Source organism: Oxyura jamaicensis, chromosome 3 (genome assembly GCF_011077185.1).
Source record: "Oxyura jamaicensis isolate SHBP4307 breed ruddy duck chromosome 3, BPBGC_Ojam_1.0, whole genome shotgun sequence".
NCBI lineage: Eukaryota > Metazoa > Chordata > Aves > Anseriformes > Anatidae > Oxyura > Oxyura jamaicensis.
Genome location: NC_048895.1, coordinates 36499548 through 36527345, shown reverse-complemented (window position 1 = coordinate 36527345; position 27798 = coordinate 36499548). Strand labels below are relative to the sequence as shown.

General features: G+C 40.8%; 1 protein-coding gene and 2 long non-coding RNA genes across 3 annotated transcripts in view; 2 read left to right on the top strand and 1 right to left on the bottom strand.

The window, feature by feature from the left end:
- The first annotated feature begins 196 nt into the window (after positions 1-196).
- Positions 197-13809, top strand: LOC118164275. Its single transcript, XR_004749401.1, has 2 exons — positions 197-571; positions 12319-13809. It is a non-coding gene; the product is annotated as an uncharacterized LOC118164275 (long non-coding RNA).
- On the bottom strand, positions 8683-17222 carry LOC118164278. Its single transcript, XR_004749406.1, has 2 exons — positions 16913-17222; positions 8683-9672 (listed from the first exon to the last, which is right to left on the bottom strand). It is a non-coding gene; the product is annotated as an uncharacterized LOC118164278 (long non-coding RNA).
- A 2921-nt stretch (positions 17223-20143) lies between these two features.
- EFCAB2 (EF-hand calcium binding domain 2) overlaps positions 20144-27798 on the top strand; it is a 30897-nt gene continuing 23242 nt past the window's right edge. The window contains exon 1 of the mRNA XM_035322897.1: positions 20144-20260. Within this exon, the coding sequence (XP_035178788.1) occupies positions 20233-20260 (28 nt within the window). The 5' untranslated portion in view covers positions 20144-20232. The remainder of the gene's footprint in view (positions 20261-27798) is intronic.

The following is a 27798-nucleotide window of genomic DNA, read 5'->3' as shown; positions in this document are numbered from 1 at the left end:
TAAGGACAGAAGTGGAGCCATACAGCCGGCTGCAGCAGCGGGAGGCACGCGTGGCTCTGATCGTAACCGGACCATGCTGCTCTGCAAGCCGCAGGGCTAACAAAGGTACCTCCAGCGCCTTAACTCGCCAGCGCACACGAAGCCCTAGGCAGCTCAGCACAGAGCTGGTCAGATAACCAACAGCACCCGAACAGCTCGGGTTTTCCCATCTTTGCCTCTACTTTGGGCCTTTCCTCAGCCCAATCAAAGTTGTTCTGTGGTCGAATTTTTACAATTTACCCAAAAGTTACTCAAACAGAAACACTACAGAGGACTGGAGATGAACAGAAGGGCACCACTGATAGACAATTCTGCTTCCTTCAGGAACCTGAACAAAAAGCGAATTTTCACTCACATAATAATTAAAAAATAATAAAACAAGCCAAGCAACTAAAACATAAGTATAAAGTCCTACTGAAGGTATGGAGTTGCCATGTATTAGTACAGATCACATGCCCTTCTGAACCAGAACAAATTATATTTACCTGCAGCCAGAGGAAGGGAGGAGAGACGAGGAAGTCTCTGTTTAAAGGTAAGTGCTCTTTTAAACACACACACACACAGCTCTGTCTTCAGTCAGGCTGGATCCCTTTGGAGGAAACCTGACTCACTTTGTAAGGTTAGCTCAACCCATTGCTACGCAGAGTCTTGCTGGAACAGAGACAGGAAGAGTTCCCTCATGCAGTATATCCAGATTATAAGTTTTCCCTTAGTATGAATGCAAGCTGGTGATTTTATCTCAATCTACTAGGTCAGAGTCAATCTAAGCAGAGGAAGAAAAGGATCGGAGTGCACAAGTACCAGAAAAAGGTCAATCTAGCTACACAGACAAAAATCATTACCTTTCTTCACAAAAGAGCTATCTAAACCAGTCTGCTGAGGTACTACTGATATTGCTGTTCTGCTAAGGTGGGAACAAAAGCAGGGTTTATCTCGTTAATATTGCAAGATGACATAACCAAAGCTAACAGAAAACTGCATTAATTTAGATGCCATCTGCCCATCCAACCTCCAAGACACAAAGTCTTTATGACATTTGATCTGAATCTCTGAGCCCTACATTGAAACCTTGATCTGGCATGGATCACATGTTGAGCCATGTTTCTAGAAGAGCTTCGCTGAACTAAGCTGATAATGCCCCTCACCATAACAAACTTTCTGGATTGGTAGATTCTTTTAAACCAGTTTTGGATCCCTGAATCATGCCTTAAATTAGCACATCTGCACACATTCACCGCACCTCCGTTGGAAAAAATGGCCTCAGACTCATTTTAGCACTGGAGTTCTCACATGTAATCCCATTCCTAAACAATGTCATGTCTGCCTACTTCAGGAACACACTCATACTGCTTTACACTCCCGTTACCATGGAGAAACAAAACAGCTAACAGCTTTGAGGCACAATGAGAGCTTACTTACCCTAAAGCATTCAAGCCTGTATATGAAGGTTCAAGTACATAAACTAAGAATAAGATTCCCCCCCCCCCCAGAAATGTAGCTCTACCAGCCTGAAAAGCAGTGATTTCATTGTTGTTTTTGAAGATGTTAAAGCTATCTCTTTATTAAACCACAAAGAAGGCCAAACTTTTTTTTTAAAGGAGATTAATTTGTACCATAACACTAAAGGTACTATCTAACCGCACACTATCAAAGAGATATTCGCAAGTGTAGCAGGACCATGCTTTCTGACTACAGTATGTTGCCATCCATTATTGTAAAAGTGAGAAATATCAGTTAATTTCTCAGATGCCAGGTGATTTAATTGTTCTAAGAACAATACTTCTTATAAAGCTAAGTACATAAAATACATACAAAACTGAAATGGATGAGTAATATAACTGCTTCTTTGTGTAAAATGCAAATTAAGGCTTTTTGCTCCTTAAATTAAATGTATTTCTTACACATTTGTCTCTGGGAAAACTTCTGTAAGATATCTCACTTGCCCTCTTTGAGTCCCATGTTTTGGGATTTTGCCTCTTCCCTATTCATACCTTAAAGGAAGAAAAAAGTTAAGAGGATACAATCTCCTAATTGTTGTACACTCATTTCAGAGGGTAAATCCTTCAACCCAGCATTTCCTATGTCACGCAGATACCAGCCATATCAAAAAACAGCATTTGGTAATGCAAACTTCTGAAACAAGAAAGTTCTAGAGGAAAACACTTCAGCTATAACTTGCAAATATATTACTTGCATGGTAATGATGGCCACATGAAAAATGTAATATTAATGGTGACAAAACGCAAATATTATTCCATTAAAATTGCCCTTTCTTTGGCCTTCAGTATTGCAGGAGGATCCAGACATTTTTCTTTGCCTAGTTTTGCTCTCTTATGGCCTTGCCTGTCCTTCTCATGCCTTACCCTACTTCTGACCATTACAATACACTCCTGGTCTTTTCTGTACGTCCTCAACCCATCTACCCTCAATTAACACCCCCTTCAGAGTTCAACATTCAACACACCATTACTTTTAAAGAGAATATCATTCTTGAAATACTCTGCTGCCTTTTATGATAGCAGGGAGCATGTGGAGCAAGTCTTTTTCTTTCTCTCTTTTCATCTCTCCTCATGAAATTCTCATTAATCATTATTAAAGCTAGTCAGAACTTTTCAGACATTTTTTAAGTACTAATTTGTCACAAGCAAGGTTGCATGACAAAGAATCAGTTCTGATGATTTGTCAGCCAAAAAAAAACACTTAGGTATCTATATAAATAGAGCCAATCTATTGAGACTACTGGGAGGCTGGGAGCCTGCTTGGGACTGGTATCACTAGAGGCTTGCCTTGTTCTCCTCTTCCTGTGACGTGCACTATTGCTCACTATGAGAATCAGGCTGCAGAACTAGGCTGATCTCGCCTTGTACTATCTATAATCTCTTCATGATATTTTAATACCCAACAAGGTCCAATTCAGCTCAGAAACAAGAAGGCCATTTCCCATAATAAGGACTATTAACCACACAAGAACTAGATCCTTATCTCAGCCATAAGGATGTTTAATGTCTGATTACAAGTAGCGCTAACAGTGTTCAGGGGACTAAACTCCGGGTTTCTGGCATTGGCTTAGCCAACCAGTTACTTCTTGGTAGCATCTTTCTCCTGTTACAGTTCTGCGCAGTGCTGCCCTTCCTGCCATCACACTCTTTGGGCCTCCAGGTGGTTGTGTGTTGTGTTCAATATACAACTCCTTTTTAAGATACTAAGATTTTGTTTCTCCCATGCTACATTTAGATGAGGGTCTGTTGATGTAATACTTCAGCAATCCCACCAAGCAGCACAAGAGGTGTCAAAGTTACATTGGGGCCACCAGTTGACCCTCGGTCCCTCAGCAGTCCTTCCACATACGCTAGCTCTCCACACTCATGCCCGAAAGCAAGAACTAGGAATAAGCAAAAAGATTGAAACTGGAAGAGAAGTAGTGATGTGAAACAAGGAATAGGGTATGTTTGTCACAACAAGGAAGCGCTCCCTCTCCTTCAGGGTCAGCAGGAACACTACACACTGACTAAAGCAGCTGCATTTTCATCACGCAAATTAACCCCAGCCCATGTCTGTCACCCTTCAAAGTTCAAGAACCCAGTGACCCTGTAGAGACAAAAATCCCCCTTTGCCTATTTTCAAGAAGTAGTTTCACTTGGTTAAAAAAAAAAAAAAAAAAGAATATAACAAAACACCAGGAGTCTGATGAATAGTTTCTCAACTCAGAGCATTCAGATACTCACACAGCTTCTAAGCTTGGCCTTGGAGAAAAGGCTGTATCCTCCAACATCAAGAACAGGAATAATTTTGGATTAATTCCAAGTCATTCAGAAGCTTACTGATCACTGACATACCAGGTGTTACATACAATCTAATTCATCAAATACTCAGCTCAGAAAAATCAGGTACCTGCCATATATAGACATTTACTAGAGCAGGGCTATGAACTTGAGAAAGTTATATTAACTAAACCTCTGAATAGAGGTCAGACTGTGAAATAGGAGGTAGCATTGTGAATCAACTTCCAAATGTTTTCCTGAGTGCATGAAATAACTCTTTCAAGAGAGTAACAAAGGTTTTCTCTAAGGGACTATTAAGACAATCCAAAGCAGGCTTTAGAGTGTCAGATCCAGTGTACCTTCCTGCTCGTGTACCTGAAGAAATACATGGTCATTTAAATAGAACTATAGAATCTCACGTGCACAAACTAAATAGGACAATTCAATTGGAAGCCAACAGACCAGCTCTTGCCTAATGCAACTTTTTTGTTCAACCTTTTTAAATTTATTTTTTAAACAGGTAAAAACCCACATTTCATGTCCCAGTGACTATCTTCTTGGGTTTTCCTTCCCTTCCTCCATCCCTCCCTTACATTTTGCCTGCTCTACAGTACACACGCTACATTCAACACTTCTATCATCATTTCTCTATTTGAATACATATTTCTTTTTGCCCTCTTCTGATGCTTCGGACAAAAGCAGAACCAGTGGCACCAGAGCACCATGAGGTATTAGGCCATCTACCCTATTTCCCCCCCAGCCCTAGTTCAGAAAGTTATTTTCACAGGTTGGGTAAGGTCTTGGTAAACAAATGAACATGAAAACACTAAAGATTAAAAAATATTGTATGCTAACAAAAATTACTACCATGGTCCAACCCTATACATTAAATCTGCAACAGGCAATTTTGAGTAAGCAAGCTATTTTTGAATATTCACTAATCCCTGCTAGCATGCTTTCAAGATGGTTTTTCAAGATGGATTTTTCAAGATGGTTTTTGTAGTGTGGGCTTGCCACACGGCTGAAGCACTGCACATTCATTGATTTACATATCCCAACAACAGGAAGTCACATTTTATTCTTCCTGAAGCTGTTGGTGTCTTTCCTTTAAGTGCCGCAGCCTCAGAAGGCATTCAGGCAGACAGAGGCAGTCCCTCAAACTTCTCCCCAGAACTGATTCCTACACAGGAAACATGCCCAGTATGTTTGGGGTGGGGAAGGCAAAAACAAAATAAAAAGAATAGCTAGATGTCAGGGAGTTTTCCCTGTCCAGGCACTTCTCTGACAGTCCCACAAGACTGGTGCTACAAAATAGTAAGGTCTGCTAAGGTGAAAAGCACCAGAAAAACACATGGAAAGTAAAAAATTGCTTCCCCCCCTCACAGTCTTGGTCTTGCATCTCTTCACTCTTACCTTTGGAAACAGCATCCTAAAGCCTAGCTACGTCTCAATTAAGGTCCAGAATAAGCAAGGACAAAAGAATAGGAAAAATAATCAGCATAACTGGTAAAAAAATAAAATAAAATAAAAAATAGAGACTTCTTTTTTTCTGCCCTCTCTCCTCAAATCATACACGCATTGGCTCAGGAAGCTACAGAAATACCTACCTATGTATTAGCAAGTAAAGCACAACCATTAGTGGCATGTAATTTTAAGAGTTTATATACTATGTGATATTTAAGTCAAAAACTATAAAGAAATTAGAGACTTTTTTTCTTTTTCTTCATTTTTGTTTTTTTAAGAAAATTACTTTCTATCCAATTAAGTTGACCTCATTGAAGAATGTTACTTGGAAAGAAAGTCATTTTTGTATCAGGACAACTTTTCATGGACTGTTCTTTAACTTACTCTGCTGGAGCAAACCTGCTCTGCCTTCCTTTATTTTTAGGACAAGGAAAACCAGCATTATTTCATGTGACACACTAGCAGCAACAGAAATTCTTCTGTCAAAACAACAAAAGTGCCTACTACCAAACAGCTACAGGTAATTTCCTAGGAAAGCATCCAAAGCCTCAGCAAGCCCCCTACTACCTCTCTCAGACCAAAGAGCACTCATACTTCGCCACAGCCGCAGAACAAAAACACTGTCACTTAACCTTGCTGCTCCACATCCATGGTCTAGGGCCACTCCTAGGAGCGCACTGCCAGAAGGCAGGCAGCCCTTCCAGCAGGTGTTATAACCCACGGCCAGGTTCCCATCAGCTCATGCTGCTTTAAAGAAGCAGCACCCTACAGGCGGGAGAAAAGGGCATGGTAAAGAGTCTTCCTGCAGCTTTGTCCTGTGAAGTTGCTAATCCCATAGTTAACCAGCTCCTAAACTCCCTGGTTAAATTTTTCTGATACCAATCATAAAGCAAAGTAGTTTTTAAAATAACATCGGGTTGATATGTTTCATGCAGCACCCTGATTGTTGGTATTTACAATCCGAGGCTCTTTATCTTAGGGCTTTTCCTATGTCCCGGGGCCCCCGTGACTCTGCTGAGTTCATTACGGGGTCAGGGCCTAAATGAGATTCTGGATTTTATGAGCTCTTTTCATGCAAAAGAAAAAAGAACCGCCCAGCAATTCCTCTATGAGATAAGGCATCTGCACTTGTTTCTCCTGTGCCTTCCCTCTCCACATGCTAGCAAAGTAAGAGATCACCAGCAGCAAACATTAAAACAAATAAAACCAAATAAATAAGAAACAAGGTGAGCACAGCATGCTGGTCATAACAGGGAACTGCTTTAGCAATCCTATTGTCATATATAGGACAGTGTTTCTGTAATAAAATAAGAGTTTGTTGCTAAGTGACATTACCGTGCTTGTCTATCATAACATTTACAAACTCAAAAACTTAAAACCAAAAGTATTGTTAAAAAGGCAAGAAAAAGAAACATGCTCCAAATATAGGTCTTGCACTTTCGAAACAGAGAAGAATCTGAATGCCCACAAATAATCCAGAAGATTATTTTTTCATTGCCAATGTATTTCACATTGAAAAGGCTCAGATACTCTAGCTATGGACAGCACTCTGAAATTCTAATGCACTGATGCATAAAAAGCAATTAGAAGTAACAAAACAAAACAAAACACTAAAGACTTGAAGCTATTACAGGAGAAAATAATTAATGTTATAACTGATCAGCTTTAAATGATACAAATGCCCAGTGTTCAGACGGCAAATCTTTAAATGAATGCTTAAAGCCAACTTCTTTCCTTTATCCTCTGTTTCTTCTCTGTCATGTTAGGGAGAATTTGGACTCATCACAAAAGCCAACAGGTTTTTTTAACTCCGTAGTAACTAGATATAGCGATCCCAGTTCAAGTTCTTAGGCTGGACAATACAGGTTTGTGCATAATGCTATGCTTTAGCAACCAGCAATAAATCAGAAACCAGATCTAGGGGATTTGGTCTATTGTTTATTTGAACAACTCTTATTACCAGGAGATATTTCTGGTAATATTTCCTTTTGTTCTTTCACATTTTGTTTTTTTCCTCTTTTTTTTAAAAAAAAATGTATTTCTTCCCTACTAGTTTATAACTTACTCTATATTCCCTCCCCCATTTGTATTTCAAATACTTTTGAATACTTCAAGTACTTTAGGTTTGTCATACTTGTACAGAATTCCACTTTGCTGGGACGTTGAAATGCCTGGCTTGCAGCTGGCACATACTGGCGTGGATCGCAGTGTGTGGCAGCCCTCCTGAAATTAAGTTGAAGATCTCGGCCCGCTTCCAAGTGAACGAGGGCTGCTTTGGAGAGCCCTAGCCCAGATAAATCCCAAACTGACAGCCAGAGAGTGAAGTGAATGGACATGGGTCCTCATTCCATTTTCACCTTTTTTTGCTGTAAATAGGTAACATCCACAGAAGCCCAGTTGGATACACAGAGGTGAAACTTGTGTAACACTGAAAATACTCCTCCTCCTGCCATGCCTTCTTCCTCCCCTACACATCCACCTACACAAACAGTCCTCTGGGTTGGAACTTGAAGCTGATGTGATGGGCACCACAATGGAAACTTGTGCTGGTGCAGCTGGGGACAGAGCACTTTGCTGTGCAATACAGCTAGCTGAAACCCTTCAGGAGCAAAGGGCTGGTGTAAGCTCATCACACACAGCAGCAGGCACGTTGGGCCTACTCTGCCAGGCACGTGGGAGGCCAAAGCCACCGCTGAGCCAAGGTTGGAGAAAGTCTGGGGCACAACAGAGGAGAATTGGTTGGGTAGGTGGGGAGGGAGGAGGGCTGCGCCTTCACAGGGAGGCTCTGGCTTGCAGGCTGAGGGTGGGAAGGAAGGGCATGAAGCCCAGGTGGGGAGGCAGCCCACCCTGCACAGGCTGAAGCAGGAGGGTTGGTGGAGCAGCAAGGAGCCTGGCTGAACGTGCCGTCAGCAGCCTCATGCTGGGGTACTGCGGGGTGCTTCCTGGGTAACATCCAGAGCACATCTGAATGAAAAGAAGTTTAAAAAACCACTGAATAAATACCAGTGGTAAACAAGGGGCTCTTCTAGAGTGTATTCTGGATTATAATCAGTTTTGTTGAAATCTAAAATTCACTTTGCTTCTTTGGTCAAGATTATTAAACTAATTTATTACCACTTCTTCTGGAATCTAAGAGATTTTGTTATTCTAGAAAATAACAAAAATCAAAGCAGTCCTTAAGATTAAGAAAAATATTTTTGTGGAACACAGTATTTCAGTTAGCAATTAGGTTGCTTGTTGCAGGGCACCAAGATGTCTTAAAATACTAACAGCCTACCTTTTAAAATAAAAACATTTTAAACCGGTTAGCAGTATATTAGCTTCCCCCATTCTATCTTTCAGGTATATTTGGAACCACATTTGAAATATAAAGGAAAAGTATTTTATTTCAGTGTTTTTAACAGTCTGATGTTTTATCTGAATTGGAAATTGCATTTGAGTTCTGTCTTCCTGTCTTTTTTTTTTTTTTTTTTTTTTTTCTTTCTCTCTCTAGTCTTTACTGTGGCTGCATTTGCTGAAACTGGGGGTGGAGAGAGGGAGAAGTGTGATTTACACTGGTGGAGCTAGCTTACTGCTGAACTCACTGGTGTTACTTGTGTGAGGTAAAGCTAAGCATACATATATGCTTCATGGCTGGGATTGAGTATGAGTATATGCCTCAAGAGTGGGATTTTTTGATTAGCCATTTAGGTCTGCTGACATTTTGGATCACTCTTCATTTTTTTTTTTTTTTTTTTTTTTCCAAAATCTTAAAGCTTCTTTTATATCATGCGAACAAATACAACTTTTCTATCTGATTATCTGTATTCAGTTTTTCTTTCATCCTTTTGTTTTCTGATGCTTCTGTTTTCAAGAATTTGACTATTTTCTCACTTCTGTTCTTTTTGTTCTATTTTGAAATCCTCTCATTTAGGTTTCATTCTAATTCTTCTAACAGTTACCTCACAGATCTTTTCTTTTCCCAGTACATATTATCTGTCTTTCTCAATAGATAACACATATGCTCTCTCTACAGCTTCCAGATATTAGCACTTTTATTCTTGATTTCCAAGTGACAATAGAAGTGATTAATTCCATGCAATTTTTTGTGATCACTGAGTTGACAAAAAGCAGTTTTACAAGCCAGGTTCATCTGTGAAACCTTATGCTTAAAATAAAATCAACCCTTACATGCTGAAATCCACCAGATTATTTAAGGATGTTGTTGGGAAGATGGACAAAAGAATTCTTAAAAATCTTAAAAGAAAGCATCTTCCCAAAATCAAGAACCATTGGGTTGCTGCTGATGGCAGTGGCTTTTTCATAACCAGCCATGTCTTATGCAGATCCAAATGCCAGGCCAGGAGCTTTGAGTGATCTGTGAATTTATGGAGCTGCCTTTTTTTTTGTCTTTTCCCCTTTGTAATTCCTGAAAAAAAGAGATGGGTATTTAGTTATTCCAAAGCCTGGAATCATAGATTCTCCTCCGTGTTTCTCATTTCTCAAATCTATAGGGAAGCCAATAGCTCTAGGCTGATAACTTTATGCATTCATATTTAACGGCAATGAATATAAGTTGGAAAGTGTTAAAAACAGAGTTCTAAAAAATGTCTCCATCCTTCTACGGCTGAAGCAAACTAATCCCACAGAGACAGAAAACCTCTTATAGTCCTGCCTGGGACTGTGATACTTACTTGAGGAGGTCTTCAGTCACCTCTGGAAACTGGACTTTTGAAAAAGTGCTGAAAATTTTGGCTGCTAGAATTGTTTAGGAGAACAAGAGACTCAGGCTTCTAAAATTTTAGATCAGAAGAATCGTGTGGATCTCCATGGCTACCGGATCAGTTTGTGAGCATCCTGTCAGATTTCTGGTAGCCATTTTGGAAAGTTTCACAGATAAGCTGCCTCGCCATGCAGGCTTCCTAGTGAGACCAAGGCTGTATATATTTGACCGTCAGTCAGAAGGGAGAACATCCTACTGCACCACCTTGCTGTTTGACCTTGTTAAACTTGCCGGTGTCAGGTTAAAGATGAACATGATGGACCATTAGTGTCTTGTGACCTGGCCATCATGGCTTTGTCTACGTCTTTGTGCAATCTGAACCAGCGTGCAAATATTGCACTGCGGGAAAATGGAGAAGTGTTGTTGCCACCACAGGGTGGGTGCCAGGGGTGTGTCTGCTTTCAGGATCATATTTGGATCTTTACAGAGGCACAGAGGACACAAAATGAGATCCTTTTCAAAAGGCTTGGCACTTGGGTATGCCATCTGCCCTAGATCCCACATGCCTCCCACACGCCTCCCTTCTTGCTATGTGCTCTACTTTAACTTATTTCTGTGGCTACAAATTAATCTCAGCCTCACCTCTTTAATACTGAATGTTAGTTCACTCTTCAATCATGTACCTTCAACACATCCCGTATGTTCCACACTATGTCTAGAGAGACATACTACTTGCAAAGAGGGTAGAGAGAGAGGCATGAATGCTATCTTAAAGATATTATGAAATACACAACACTAATACTACTTACTCAGCCTACATGCAATTGAAATATATGATATCACTTTTCAGGTGAGAAAATACACTCTTTTGTAGGTTTGGTCTTAATCCTCTAAATAATTACAGGTAAAAAATCGCTTACATATGTTAGTGTTAGAAAAATGTGTGTTAAAAGACTTACCCAGGGTCACAGCTGAGGTCTGGTAACAGAGAAACTACACTTAATAATTTAACTGACAGATTCTGTCTAGTGTAGCTACAGTAGTTCAAGACCTTGTCCCAGCAGCTGCAGCACTTGTGAAGTGACAAAACAGGATGTGTGATCATTCCCTGGGTCACAGCTTAGTTTATCAATTTAAAGGATCACATGTGCTGTGCTGAACAGCCAGGGTGAGGTGAAGGGAGGCAGAAGGAGATGCACCCGGGGCATCCACACCCATTGCTATCTGGTTCTGCTGTTACAGAGGGGGAGATGGCAGCTGGCAAAGGAAGGTAAGGTCACCAAGTGTTACCTCAAATCACTGCAGCGAGTTGGGTCTTTGGGCTTCTAGTCCCTGTGGTTTAAAGAACTGCCTTCCTTCTGAGACTTTGCACTTGGCTGAGCTAATCTAAACTGACAGTAACTGTACCTCTCAAGGTGGCGATGAAGTATACAGCAACGCCAATGAATGCTGCTGTATCGTGAAGTACGTATAAAATGGAGAAAATGCATGTTCTGATTAAATCATACACTTCAGTAAGCAGTTCAGAGCAAATAACTGTCTTGCAGTCTATGTGATACCGCTGTTAGGTGTATTTACAGATATCCTATTCCTGAGGGTAAACCATGGTGCTAATGACATAAAACTGGAAGAGATAACTAATCTAGCATTTACTGATCCTCAGTTTAAGATGGGTTATTAAACTTGTATTACCATTTTATAAAGTTCAGTTAGTAGCTGAACTTGCAGTTAAGACATATATATATATATATATTAGTAGTCCATTTTCACTGTCATGCATAATCTTAGTCATAACTTCCTTAAGTGAGAGGGTAGTTGATCACAGCTAACCTAATATTGCAAATATTTACATTTTTCAAATCATACTCACCAATGATTTCTGTGTCTATTCAGCAACAGCAGCTTAAGCAGTTGTCACTCCCTGCATTATTCTGTGCAAGTATTTATATGGCTATTCAGCAACTGAGAACTCATCTCTTGGAGAAATAACCCATTACTATAACCCAAGACAGTTTAAATGGCTTAATCAGGATATTTAAGTCCCTCTTCCTGTTAAATCTTCTTTACCTGCATCTATCTGCCATATCTAGTAGAATCAGTTTATTATGTTGCAGTTTTCTCTGCTCCTTAGGCCTTTGTGGATGATAACTGCTTGTCCTTCTGTCCCACAAGGCTAATGTCCTGTACCTTGCAGGTACCAACTAGACTTTTCCCTTCAATCATCTGAATGCTTTAACATAATTGTTTGAAAGCAATTGCTACCATACTCTGTTAAAGAGATGCAATATCTATTTTAGAGCTGAAAACAGGTTCATATGTCTAAAACCAGACTTTTTTTTTTTTTTTCCCTAGCTTTATCATCTAGTCTAATAAACAATGATGCTTCACCTTTGGAGGCCCGGTTTTGCTTCGTCATGGGCCTCCATGTGAATGGAGCATGAGTGAAACCAGTTCAGGATGGCATGCACCTGAGTGAGAAGAAAGCAAGCCAGCAATGGACCAAAAACCTCTTCCACCCTCCTGATGGAGGATTGTGTTCAAAATCCCAGGCTGGTGCTTGGTGGCAGGTACGAGTTCCCTCAGCCCTAGTCAGTTGTTCTTATGCTGCTCCTTCTGCTTTACTGGCCTAGCTACCACAACAGTAAAAAAGGGTATTTTCCACCTGAATTAGTTTCCTGCTCATATCCTGTCATGGCCATGCCCTGGAACATGGCAGAGAAGGCAATACAAAAGTAGGTGATGCCACCACTTGTCCTTGCACAGTGCCACTGAAAGCCCCTGGCCAATCGTATGCATTTGTTACTCCTCTCGGCTTGAGTTACTGTCTCTAAGTGGCTCAGTATAATAATGCTTTCCATTTCTAGACTTATGATATATCTAAATAGCTACAATGACAAAATTTAAAAGTGGAAGAGCCATTTTCCTGTTCCCTAGAATGAAGAATACAGCAAAATGTCAACTCTTCCTGGTAAAATTGGCTGAACTTCAGCTTTTGACAGTGTAACAGTCTATTGTGTTATGAATATTTTACATTCACAGCCAGCATGCAAAGTCTCTGAGCACAGATTAGATTTCCATTAATACAGTTATCTATCTTTTGGCCACAGTGCATCAAACTCCTCTATTCCTCATGAGAGAATCAAATAGGAGTTCAATTTCTTTCTTATTCTAAAGGTAGAGATAATATTCATTGGAAGTATCTTAGTTTTTTTTTTTTTTTTCCTCTTACAGCATTAAAGTATATTTTTATTTCAAACTGACTTTCATATTAGAACTGTAAGTCTATATAGTAAAGTTTACAAAACATAGTCTGTGCAGTATCACTAGTTAGATTGGATTTACATTATTTAAATATGGAAATGAATTTAATCTCTGCAAAGTTAAAGCTTATTTTTAAGCAAAAGAAAATGTTGGGAACCTGGAAAACTTGGAAAAAAAAAAAAAAGCTAACCATGCAATCAGCCCTTTAAATAATAATAATAATAATAAAAGACAAACACTGAGGTGAATGAACATTGAGATGAAGCTTATGCTATAAAATTAGCTTTAATCTTCTGTTATTTGTGTCAGTGGAGATGAATAAAGTGAGAATCAAATTAAGAACAATTCCACAGACCTCAACCTTATTCCCACTGAAATTCTAAGTTAGCACGAACAGGTAATGGGGCAGACTTGTGAAGTGAAATCCTAAGCACATTTAAGTTACTGGGACTTTTATGATTTTTTGCATTACTCTCTTAGTGTAGATTTAAAATGATAATGCTACATAAATTCTCAAAGCACTATCTTCACAAGCAGATGGTCTAGACTTTTTAATAAATGAAAACTTGCATTCTGAAAAAATAAGTGCTTAAATCGATGGGTTTTCTTATACCCGGATTAATTTTGGGTTTGATTATTAATAACCTAGCGAGTACAGCAATATCTCCCTGTCTAAATCATCTTAACTGAAGATCTAAAAGAAAGTAGTTCTACCACTGAATAAACTGAATACAGATAATCATATACTAGGAGGATTTTACTGGGTACTAAAAATCATGCCTCATCTCAATTAAGTGCCATATATGATGATTTAGATGTATAACCTTACTTCTTCCTCTCAAAGCTGTGTCATGGCCAATGGCTTTGCAAAATGCATCTTAGGCATGTTAGCTCAAGCTATGGCCTTTACATCCTTAACTTGAATGTTACCATATAACAAAAACAACAAAAAAAAAGAAATGAGTTTTTTTTAAAGGCTAGCTTTGTGATATTCATAATACAATCATAATTCCAGTGTTCAATATTCTCATTCAATTGCGATTGCCCAAATGTCAGTCTGAGACCTCTGATTTTGTCTATTTCTCTCATATATCCCTGCTTTTACCCAGCTTCTAAAGGACTGTGTTATTAAAGGGCCTCCCTTAAATATTAAATTACAATTAATGAGTGCTTCTCTACTTTAAGAACACAAAGCCAAGCCTTGTAGGTCAGATCAAAGGTCCATCCCTTTGAGTATCTTCTCTCCTACTGTGGCCTAAAGCAGGTGCTTCAATATTCTCTCTCAGCCTCCTACAAATGGTTTTTGGTTCAAGGACTGCCTGAGCTAGCATTAAAGAGTATTTCCATATATTCAGTACCCGTCATGGATTTTTCTTCCTAAGTATGTTAATTCAGTGATTTAATAGTATTTTATCTGGGGATGTTTTGGTATGGTATTGAAAGGTGTGAAGGACTTTTTCTAAAGAAACAAAAAAAGGAAAAACAGAGTTTGTGTTCCTCAGGGCTGCCAACGCCATCTCTTCTGTCTCCTGTGATTCCACCAACGAAGACTTGCTGCTCTGAAAGTCCTGCCTCCCTCACCTGTGAATGTCACGCCACTGCCTGGCACCTTGTAGGAGAATGCAGGTGTCTTGGGGATGGAAACCAAGGTCTCCATTGGAGGAGGCAAGCTTTCTTTATCAGTACCAGGCCCTTGAACTTGGCTTGGTGTTCAATGGCGAGCCACCGCTGAGCATGGAGCATGGGGAAAAGTACTCATGGCAACCTGTGTTGCTAGGCAGATGGATTATTGTGTTTTGTTCCTGCCACAGTGTTCTCAGGGATCCTGGCTTCATTTCTAGATATAATTAATGGTAATAAAGTCTGAAGGTTAAAATATGTGGATCTCTAGGGCCGTTTCTGTGCTTGGGTGGGATGGGGAACAGCAACCTGGCACTTACATGTAAAAGTGAGAGATTTTTTCTGTTGCAGCTCTTCAAACACAGTCCCAAAGGCTAAGCACTGTCATTAGTTCCTTGACATTGAGGAATATTGCTGAGGGGAAGAAGTGCTACTCTTTTTCTAGTAACTCTTTTAAACGTACATTCAGCCACTTCTCCGCAAATACAACTTTCTTGTAACTGGACAGGAACATCTAAAGATCCGTGGGATCACAGCTGTATATAAGCAACAAGCAGTATTTTCCAGGACAGTTCCAATGCCTTGCCATCCAGTGGCCTGAGAAGGATTTCAGATGCTGCCATTACCAGCAGACTTAGAACCTGTTTTTCCCTTCCTTCTGAGTTTTCCTTACAGACTCAGCAAATAACTGAGCTTACTACCTCTAAACCAGCATCTCACCCTTGCCGCCTCCATCCCTATTTCTTCCTCACTTCTAATTGCGTGGTACAGCTTCCTGCCTGGGCCAGTTCAGATGCTTGACAGACCCTTTGCCAAATTTCTTAACATGGCAGAAGCCTATTCACTTTTTGATGGATTGTTTTTCTACTACTTTGGTGACTCATATCTTCTCTCAATGAATGGCTCAGCTAGTACAAGGTAGAAGGAGGATGTGCAGCTGGCAGCAGTGAAGGGAGGACAAGAACTGAAGAAACAGCTGGATTCTTCCTTTTCAGCATCAATGAACTCCTTGTGTCCCATGGAAATATACCATCTGCTATAATATTTAAGGGATCAAATTTTGGGCTTCAAGTTTTAAGTACTTGTTTGTTACCTGTATGAAGAAGTAAAGGAACAATTGATGTGCTTTTTTGCTGTTCTGTAGGTCAGAGCAGGAAGATTTTTCCTTTTCAGAAAGAAAACATTAAGATGGCAGAAAAGGTTAATAAGAAAATGCCAGCAGTCTGCAAGAAGTCAATGGTAGAACTATTAATGGGACACTATTTGTCTGGCTCTACCACTCTTAGACTTCTTGTCATCTGGTCCAAGGATCAAGGTCTGCAGTAACAAGGCAAACAAGCCAAAAGAGAAGCTGTGTCCCCTCCCACGCATCAAGGAACAAGGTAGCTGCTCTTAATGTAATTTACCCAAATCTGAAGGAAGGATACAGTTTAGGCAAGGTATGATGGAGTCTTTTTCTTATTTTTATCTGCTTGCTGTGTATCTTTTGGGTGAACAGATATGTTTAGATAATACTCTGTTTTGAAGAAGCTGTTTCTGAGTCATTCAGATCAACAGCTGATCCTGGAGAAAGAGTGGAATTACTATGCCATATGCACTCGGTGAAAAATGGTTCTGCAACACAGAAACACCTTCTGATTGGTAGGGCTGCACCCTTTCAGCTGCAGAGGAGTTAAAGGTAGACTCCTGTCACAGAATCGTAGCTATTAATTTACTTTTCCTCTGATGGACAAATGAATACACTTACTTGAGTTTTCAGTTTTACGCTCCCACAGAACCCACAGAGGGAGTTACATAGTGAAAGTCTTCAGCAACTGGTAGGAGCAAAGATGTGTCCAAACACTGCAATCCCAAAACCATGGGGGAACAATCTTTCATGAGATGTTACTATTCCTTCTTGAACTACTTTAGCTTCTATATCACTTCTCTCATTTTAGAGCTGTTTTTCGTGCTGAGCAAAATTTCTGAACATATGCATTGAAAATACACAAAACGTGTGATAAGACCCTGATAGCTGAGAGAAATGTATGTGATGAAATTAGGTGCAGAGGCAAGGGTATCTTACCACTATTAGACGTCAGTGGATTCAGGCTTTGTATCAACAATGCTGGTTTCTTCCGTATTTTTCCAAGATTTTTTTTGACATTTTTAAAATGAAAAATTACAAGTTTAAAGGGTATGTTCTCTTTAGAGGAGCTCTTTAAAGATCTTGCATGCAGCAGCTGATATTTCAAGCTGTTGAATTAGTAGTTCTGGGTTTCCTTTTGTACTTGCCTGTGCCAAAATGCGATTAGTTGTTTCAGCCCACTCATATCCTTGGTTTGAGATGTCTGTGCATTAAGTTAGAAGGGAAACAGTCATGTGGTTCAGGTCCAATATTTGATCTGCATTATAATTGTTAACATTTTTTTTCCTACATAGATTTTTCAAGATATGTTGCCAGGAAATTTTAAAATGGAGAGTGCTCATTTTGAAGTGCTTTCTTATTCCATATTTTGTTCTGCTTATGGAGACAGACAAGACACCAAAACCTAGTATGTCAGGAATTGAGGGAAGAAAGGGAAACAGGTGCTGACATTTGGCTGCAAGCTATTCAAAACAAAAGGAAACTCTGGGCTGGAGCAGGCGATGCAGACAAAGCACTTTGACTTACAGTAATTGTCCTGAGTGGAACTTCAACAGCATAGGCAGGAGAGTGTGAAATACTGTTTGCTGAAATTAGTAATAGCTGTAAGGGACAAAAGATTTTGCAGCAAGGCTAGGGGTGTCAAACTTATCAAGTATAAAATAACAGGATTTGACCAGTCCTTTATATGTTTGGAATAAAGCTCTCCCAAAGGAGCTATCGTGGCAGCGAGTAAGGGCCTGAGTCAGCTGCTACAATAGGACATAGCGTGGTGAACGCAACATGTCGTATCTGTTGCGTACTTCACAATTTCCCCTTTCTTTCCGGCTTTTACACACTGTTTTTGTTACAATCAGTCTTGGAGGAAAATGAGATAAGTATATATGAAATATGTAAGGCTGGTGAGGAAAGCCAAGTCTAAGCCCTGGTGAAACTGCTGGGAAGATGTTAAAACGTAAGTGCCCCAAGTGGAATGACTGCCTTACCACTTCACATTTGTGACAACTCACATCATGCCAAAAACTACTCTAAAAACACAAGATTGCTCTTTGCTCAATCAGATAAATGACAGGACAAGGGGAAATGGCTTTGAACTAAAAGAGAGGAGATTCAGATTAGACGTTAGGAGGAAATTCTTCAGTCAGAGGGTGGTGAGGCACTGGAACAGGTTGCCCAGAGAAGCTGTGAATGTTCCATCCCTGGAGGTGGTCAAGGCCAGGTTAGATGAGGCCTTGAGCAACCTGATCTAGTGGGTAGCATCCTTGCCTATGGCAGGGGGATTGGAACTAGATGATCTTTGAGGTCCCTTCTGACCCAAGTCATTCTATGATTCTATGAAGATTTGCAATAAATTTGCACAATAAGCAATATCTGTATGTATTCTAAAGCTGAATGTTGTTCATATTTGGGGTATGGGTTTGGCACGAAAACCTGAATGACTGGAAGAGTATTTTTTAAGGCATTTATTAGGGGAATCTGCTAAACACTTTGAATTAACTCGACATTTGTAGAAGAGCTCTAAATGTCCTATGATGAGTCAGGTGATCTGGAAAATGACATAAGAAATATAATGCTTGGGCACAATACTGAAGAACATGAAATTTCGCGTTGAGAGTTGGAGAGGGAAGTAATAAAAAACAATGTTTTTTTGCACTTGTCTTTGGTTTCAAACATATGGCTGATCCACTACAATAGATCTACAACCAGAAAAGATGGAGGTTTTGTGTGTAGAGGGGTTGAGGGAATAAGAAATGGGACTTCAGGCTGAAAGATAAGGGCCTTTCCTTCTGCTGCTACATTTTCTAGATTTGGCTTCTGTGCTATTCTCACCAAAACTTCTGTTAGCTGATTGAGAGGAAACAAATCCGTGTTACTCATGTAGTCAAACATATACTTTGAAATATGGAGTAAATTTAATAAACTGTCTATAGATAACCATTTAGAGGGATCAGCTTTGTTAGAGAGTATAATCATCTGTTTTCCCAACTGAGTAATTGCAAGTTCTCTTGGGTATCTATTATATTCTCTTCACTCTAAGCTACGTTCAATAAAAACACAGAAATAAGTGGCTAAAAGGCACTGAGGATTGCTATTTCCTGCAAATAGCAAATCTTATTAAAAAGTCAGTGATTTTTTAGAGAAAAGAAGCCCTATTATTTTTATTTTTATTTTTATTTTTTTAATTTTAATTATTCAAGTCTTACACTAATACTGAACACCTCAAAGCTGTCTGTTCAAGAGGTGGATGTGAGTGTGTGAGGAGGCATTATCCAAATAGGCTTTGCGAAATTTTAACATCTGACAAGCAAGCACCTGCTGTGGTGAGGACATTTTAGTTCTAGGAATCCCTCTCCCTCCCCCCCCCCCAAATTTCTATGAGTGTATGGTTGCATCTTGTTGGAATGTTAATATTTGTATTTCTTCTACTTCCATAGTTGTTTCAGAATTGGAGGAACCATGCATTGCAAATATGTCTGCTAAAATACACAGCTATATTTAAACTGTGAAGTTTTATTTAATATCACTGAGAATATTTTAGCTGTTTCAGAGCGATGGTATTTAGAATAAAATGTTCTTTCACTTTCTAAAGCCCAGATACACAGAAATCTCTGCAGTTGCTGGGAAAACTAACAAGAAAGGAACGTTGTGAAATGGCAGATTGCTGGGGCTGGCCCACGGCCTCCCTGCCAGGACAGCAGCGGGAGCACCTGCTGCCACACGTGCCTTATGTAGCTTTTGGTGGTGGTTTATGCTTTTTATGGTTTATGTTTTCTGCCACCTTGGCATGGCAGGAGCGATGCCCTAAACCCTGCTTGGGATGGTGGGGACCACAGGTGTGGGGCTCCTGGTGGCCGTAGGCCAGTCAGGGCCTCTATGCCTGGGCTCCGTGTTTGGGGTGTGATTGATGGTTTTGGGTGTCAGCGCCCAGGGCTGTGGCTCACTGCTCTTGAAAACACGCAGTACAACAGCTAAGGTGTGAGACTCGGAGACTCAGAGCACCGCATCAGCCATGTTTTATTTCATTTTGATTTGAGCAGCCTCCGTGAAGGCCGCAACTGCTTGCCAGGGCGGAGGGAAGCGAAGTGGCTGCGCTTGGCAGCCGAGGCCCGGGTCAGCGGGCGCGGCCCTCAGCCGCCGCTCCCCGGGGGCCGCCCGGCCCCGTCCCGTCCCGTCCCGTCCCGCCGAGCCGGCCGGTGAAGCCGGGGCTAGAGGGCCCGGTGCGGCCCTCGTCGCCATGGCGACGGCGCGGGGCCGCTGCCATGGCGGAGAAGGAGGGGAACGGCGAGGGTAAGGGCGGGCCGGCGGCCGCTCGGGGCCGGGGAGCCGAGGGCCGACCCCCGGGGAGGCGGGCATCCTGCCCGCTTGGCCGCGCCGGGCTCGCTTGCCAAGAGAAAACGTAATCTGTGCCGCCGATGGCACCGGGGCTTATTTTTAGAGGCAGGCGCGTTGTGCTTCTGGAAGCGCTGCCAGAAACTGGGTTTTGTAGGCTAAAGGTAATTCCTCCTGCAGGGGTGTTCGAGTATCGCTTCGAGAAAAGCATGCTTTCTGTAAAACTCGGTGTCGTGGCTTCGTTGGTCCGTCCCTGCCATAAACTCGTGCATGTCGTAATACTTCAGAGATTCTGAGGGTTGCATTCAAAATAATGTAAATAATGGATTATGTCACACTAATTAGTAAAAACAGTGTTCTCTGTAGAAAAGTCCTGTGTAAATAGTCATTGTGGATAATGCTGAACGAGTAAGTTGATTTTGGTAGAAGCATTTCTAAGACATACGCTTTGCAGTACTGATGCATTGGATAAATTAAGAACTAAGACCAATGTCCCTTCAGTGAGGTTGGTTCTAACTATGTTATTTCTTTTGTATTATTATTATTATTATGTTTAGTCTTGAAAAAGCGTATTTTTAGCATCATTCCATTTTTGTTTTACAAAAGAAGCTGAGGCACAGTGCTGGCAGAGGTTGTTGGAGATTATAGGATAAGAGTCTAGAAGTCTGCTGAACCATCTGAGAAGAGGGAGTCTGGCGTTCTGGCAGGGTAACAGGATTGGGAAGTTCTGCCTTCGTATATATTTTGGGCAGCTGTATGTATGATATTGAGCTCTTGCACCATTTTGTTAATCCACAGACAGAAACTCCGGGAGAAAGAAGATGGTTTTTTGATTGCTTTATTAATGGCCTTTAATGTATTTTTTATAGTTCCAAAATACTTTTAAAGAAATTGAAGTACTATATTCGTAAAGACAGACCCCTTTGTTGACTTTTTTTTTTTTTTTAATTTACTTAAAGTGTTCTAACATCCTGTAAAACAGTATTCCTGATAGAGCATAAGATGCAGTCATCTAGAAGAATATTGTGCTGTCATCCTAAATAACTGTGACCCCAAAACTATGTTACCAGCCTTTACAGACTTCCCAATAGATAATGGGAAAGTGACATACGAGGCTTTGGCTTCCTGTCTGCAGAATGAGGACAATGACCTGTGCCACATGGATAATGCAAGGACGAGGCATGTAGCTTACCTTCATCAGTCACTTGTGAGAATCTTACTCTGTTAGTAGGCAGACCAATTGCTTTATTGTCTTATAAAGGTGTCTCATTATTATAAATATGATTGAGGCAATCTAGCAGTCCATGTCTCATTAAACTGCAGAAGCAATCCCATAAAAGTAAGATGTTCATATCCATTTCAAAATTGCTATTAGACTTCTTGCAGATAGCAGTTAGAGGGTTAATTAGGATCCCAGATTCTGGATTCATGCACTGATCATGCTTGCTTCTGACAAGCATTCTGCATATACACAAACTGCAGGTTTTACTTTATGATGTCTCAAACTGAACAATAACATTAGTTGTATTTTCAACTAATTAGTCTTTAGGGTATTCCTCTTGGTTCATCATAGAACTGCAGTTTCACCAACTTTCATGGTAAAGGTTTCCCTGAGGTCCTATTATTTTCAAGTTCTGTCTTCTTCAAAGTTAAAACGTCTGCTTAAATATTTTACAGATGTACAAGATGTACACACACACACACAAAAAAAAGTGAAAGGTCAAATGCTGCAACCTCTTGTGCATAACATTGCTCACACGAGTGTTACTCCCTAAGTTACATAGTTCTCATGAATAAAATCTTGCTTGTGCATGTGTTAATATCATGCCCATACTGTCTGTAGCTGTATGTTTTATGCATGAATTTGTCCCTACATTTATGCTTTCAGCATTGTTTAGTATTTTTTCTTTATACCCATCTGATTACATTAGACTGTTTGCTTCACCTTTCTCTTTTGCATATTTGTATCTTTTTTCCCTAACATTCTATTTCTTCCCCCCCCCCCCCCCCCCTTTTTTTTTTTTTCTACTTAGTTCATTCTGTCCTTCCATTTGCTCTTAGATACTTTCTTTATAATTTGACAGAACATGTCAGATTTTCTGAGTTTTAATATCTCTGATCTCAATACTGATGTTACTGGAACCTGAAAGTAAAATGTCAGACCGGTAGTGCCTGAGGTAAAACTAGACAGAAGACAAGACATATTTTTCTCCAGCTGGGATTTAAGAAATTACATAAAAGTACATAAAAGAGAGAATGCTCAGTGTTCCTATATCAGTACGGTAATGTTGTATAAGTGATCAGTATTAGAGTTTTTCTAAGAGCATATTCTTTGTGCCAGCATGTACTTAAAATGCAATTTATACGTCACGCATTTTAATCCAAAAGGAAGCAGATTAAATAGTCTGAGCTTCTCTTTCCCACACTAACACCCATATGAAACTGAATAGCTGTTTCTGGATAACGGATATCTTCCAAAAAATACCTGATGGTGATGTGAAGACTTCAGGAGATGGAGAATAACCATTTTGTGGTGATGATTTTCTCTGGTAAATAATTACTAGTTGTTCTGGGTAATTTAAATTACAGCTGCAGTATGTAATCAGTCCTCACAGATCCTTTTCCCCACTAGTGAAACACTCACATTGAGGTTGTCAGTGGAGATAGGAAAGAATTTTTACCTCTTTTAGTGCCTGAGGTAAATATAGTAACAATGTGTTGAGTCATACATATATCTGCTCTTTAACTGCCCTGGTTTGCCACCTGGCACACTGGTGAAATCAGAGTTTTACTGCAGTTTACATTTAGTAGGAACAAGCTGCATATCCCATTCAACTATTACCTTCTGGCTAAGAGGCAGAGTTGCCACTGCTTTGCTTGCCCCGCTCGATCTTCCTACATCTGGGAGATCTAACCTTTCCCTTTATCTGTATCACTGTGGTCTGCTTGGAGTCTGTCTTTGCTGCAGAGATTAAAAATGCTCTCTTGCTGTTCGTTCCATTTTAATCATTGTGAGTCCAACTTTAAAGAGCCCAGTGGCTGCCATGAGCACTGTAGGCAGTTGTAACCATTAATTCTGCTCAGAGCACACTTAATTAACACAAGGATTTCAAACCTGACACAGCAAAGTGCTTAAGCTGTGTACGGCTTTGGGGAATCCCGCTGAATGCGATAACATGATGCACATGGTGTTAAGCACATGAGTAGATCTTAGTGTCTTGCTATTCTGAGGATTTTAAAATGTTTTTTTTTTTTTTTTTGGTTTTCACGAGTAAGCATCAGTATATGAAAGTACGAAACCTATAGATTAAGTACTTGCAACAAACCTTCAAGCTAAAGTAGTTTGTCAGATAAATTATTTCTAATTATAAAAGTGACTGTTTCATTTGTGCTAAAAAAATACAAAATTAGTGTAAGTTGTTAAAACAAGTAGCTTTCATAGGGCTCAAGTAAGGAATATTTCAGCTGTAGAAGAATATTTATGGGAAGAATGTATGAGACCACTTAGGAAATCACTTTGGAATTTACAGATGGACACTATGAATATTTTTATTTCTTCTTGTAGATAGTCCTGTGAGAAGCTATTTGAGGAAACAAGTTTATAGCTTTCATTAGATAGTAATGCAGTTTAACATGCACCTTGATGTCAATTTGAGTTATATTTTATCACTTTATACTTGAGACTGAAATAATAAATTATGTCCATCTTTTCTGGACAAACACAAGCTGTAGATCCCTGATCCTCTTGGCTCTACTGCAGTAAAAGTTACCTCAAATACATGTAGAAGAGGTAGCTGCAGATTGACAGGTTTCTTGTTTCCATAGCACATAAAATAGAAGTTTTTCAGTTTGGTTCTACTTCTGGCTGACTTACTGAATACAAAATTAGCTGGTTTGCAGAAAGGCTTTAAACTTTTTTTGTCTTTTAGACAATGCCAACCAGCAGATACGCAGTGCTGACAGGGAGCTAGAAAACTCCCACAAATTCTCTCTCCAACAATAGTTAACATGTTATTAAGAATTTCCATGTCTACATACTAATTATTCTGAGATCTGAGGTTTTTTTTTTTTTTTTTTTTTTTTTCCTCCAGTTCAGGAGCACCTTTACTGTATGTGAGCAGATACTGTTTCATTGCTGTTGGCAATGAGATTTGGCAGGGGGAAGGCGATGGGAAGTAATCGTGGAAGTGAGGTCCCAACCCAGCCTGTGCAGAGCCTGCAGGGACCTGCTGTGGGGTAAAGGGCAGGAGGTTCCCAACCCCAAACCTGGCTCTGGTGGGTTTGGGGGCTGGCCTGCGTGCTACATGACAGGTCCCATGGGATATTTTTATACATGGTCTTTAACTGTAAGTATCAATCTTTAAAGTAGAATACATGCTCCAGGTCTTTGAATATGTGAAATACTGCTCAACATGATGTAGGTGTGGGTGGTACATGATAGCCCTGTGAATGGGAGGGGTTTCCCTGAGTCCAGCCTGCTGTTGCAAACAACTTTCACAAGTCACTTTCACAGACTTACCAAGCTGCATCTTAAAAATGGTAAGGATTTTCGTGTTGCTGGTTTAAGTTGACAGAAGTTTCTGGACTGCAATTGCTGATGATCAGGTTAAAATTAGACATGAATTCTGAAATGTATCCACGGACAGCTTGTATTCTTTGGTTTTTATTTTTTGTACTTGCCAACCTTCTTCATTTCTTTACAGAAATGTCTTATCCCCCATTGATGGTAAATGTAAACATCTTAAATCTGTCAGCTGAAAAGCTGTTCATATTCAAACTATTCCTCTTAGGCAAATAGAAAATTGAAGGTTGATATTCATTCATGATACATAAAGAAAGTGGTTTAGCACTGCAAGTGATGCTTTGAAGGCAGCTCCTTAAAAGCAAGCAGCTGCACCAAGCCCCTGTAAATCCCTTGCCAGTTTGTTTCACTTTCATGCTCTTCCTTTGGTCCAAGTCCTCACCCCAGAGCAGAGCAGACAGAATTGCAACCAGTAGAGAAGCAGGTTTTTTTTGACCCATTTGAGACCTTGTGAGGAAACTTCAAGGAGCTGAGGTACGTTACACGGTAGCAGCATGTATTAAAAGTCATCCTGAAAAACCTTAGTTCACAGCTTATATCTTAGACAATTACATGTCTTTCAGATGAAGAAAGTTCACACACTGCTGGATTCTAGCAGTGCTGCTGTGCTGCTGTACTTAAACTTTCTGCTAGTTTATGTTGGAAATAAACTACTTCCAAGATCTCTGATATCCATGTGATTCTGATCTCCGATTCATGACCACTTTAGCAGTCAGCATGCAGAGGCAGTTCAGCGGGCGCATTAAATTTGGTGCAGAGGTGCTCAGCCAGACCTGCATGCGTGCTGTTGTTACCCTGCTGGGGCATCCCCAGACCCGTAGGAGCTAGCCAGGCCTTGGGGCGCACAGCAGCCACCTCTGCATTGCTACAATTCAGTGTGAATTCAGTGTTGGAGTTGTCCCTTCTGGCTGTGCCACCCGCTTCTGTGGCCAGCCCTGCAAAAAACGGAGGCAAGTGCCTTCAGGGACCGTGCCGTACAGCAGCATGGGCTGCTTTCTGCCTCTGTTGCAGCCTGTGCTAGCTCTTACCTTTCAGAGGCAGCTGGAGGTACAGCGAGACTCTGAGCATTGCCAGGAGAGCTATATATCCTTGCAGGGCACTTTGCCGCTGGTGATGAAAGAGAATATAAGTATGGGCTAGACATCACTCTTTCATTAGCTCCCAGGTGTGGCTGAGATGAAAGATACAGAACAAATTGCAGCAGTGGAGATTACTGCTTTTGCCAGCTCGGAGCTGCAACAGGAGTGCTGACTGGAACAACTGCCAGAGTTGGGAATTTAGGGATGTGCAAGACATCCCTAATGGAGATTTATGCTGAGCTTATCTCTGCCTGATGAAAAGGGGAGTCTGCGTGCAGCTGGTATTGACTTGAAAATAAGTGTGGCAATTATTTTTGCAGGCTAACAAACCTCAAGTGCTGGCATTTCTCTCACTTCACTCTAGGAAGGATAACATCACGACTTTCTGCAGGAAAAGTAGAAGATGTTAATTGTGTATTACCTGTGAATCACAGGTGTACAGGAGGCAGTCCAGATCTATGCACAGACAGGACTTTCTTGCTCTCTTTTGATGCCTGGAAGCACATTTCCACATCCTCTGCTCAGCAGACAAGTGAGATTTTTATATGAAAAGGAAATTTCCCCCCATTGTTCTGCAGGTTAGTATGAAAAAGCGTGCTGTTTCACTGCCCTCCGTGCTGCTCGTATGCAGTGGCAGGTACTTGGCAGCTTGTCCGAAGACACCAGCTAGCAGAAGGAGAGCTTTACTCCTAGAGCTGGACCTGTGCAAGTGGTTATGGTGAGCAGCATTACTCAGGGCTTGCATTTTTGGCTCCTGCTGCCCTTTGGCTTCCTGAAGGCAAACCCAGCTACCACTGGAGTAGCTGCGGAATAGATGCTGTGCCTGGCTGGCCGAAATCCATGTCGTAATTGAGACCTGCTAGGTCCTATTTGGTGACATGTTTCTTGCAAATCCTTACGGTGTGCTGCTTCCACAGTAATAATGTGCAACTGTAGTGAGCACCCAGTGGGCGGTTTGGGAGCAGCAGGGAGCAGGAGAGGCCTGTGGGCCTACAGCAGCGTGGTGGGGGCCAGCTGCTGGGGGGGATAGGTGGGGCCTGGCCTGGGAACTGAACATCTCGTGCTGCATCCTGGCTGGCACTCTAAAAATGCTACAGATACTCCTGACATAAAATGCTTGACAGCTTATTGACCGAAAATGCAGTTGTTACAATTCAGGCCTCTGTAGCTTTTTTTGTGATGTGTCTCTTTTTGTGATGTAAGTGTCTTGTCCCAGAGCATTGAGGCCTGTCCGAATGGCCCTTCCCTCCTAGAAATGCAAAAAGGCTAAACAGGTGAAAAAATGTTTTAACACATGACAAAATATGAAAGAAAGAGAAGAAAAGAAAGAAAGAACGAAAATGAAAAAGAAGAAAAAGAGAAAGATTTTCCTTTTCATTTTTCAAAAGGAAAAAGGAAAGGAAAAAGGAAAGGAAAAAGAAGGCTTTTTGTAAGGACTCTGCAGGAACAAATGCACCAGGCATCGGCAAACAGACTTGCATGAAAGCTGAAGAAACCATTGGGGTCATGCTAGGTGCTGTTGTGTTTTGAAAGTTGCTCATGAGAACTGCCAGGCATTTCTGCTTTAAGTAATGAAGATTTCAGATTATTTGAAACTGAAATCATCCCTACTTCTTGTGTAGAGGTTTGGACACACATGGGAGATACCCTGCATGCCTTCCTTCTTGTTCCCAGTACGGCGCATTCCCCAGAGGCCAGGCAGTAAGCTCCGTGTTACTGTTCGCAGCCTTGCCCTCCTTAATACAGGGGTGACGGTGGGTTAGGACAGAAGGAGTAAGGTGCTTACGAAGATCAGGTCAGGGCATTAGCTGTCTCTGTTGAACATTGCGGAGCTT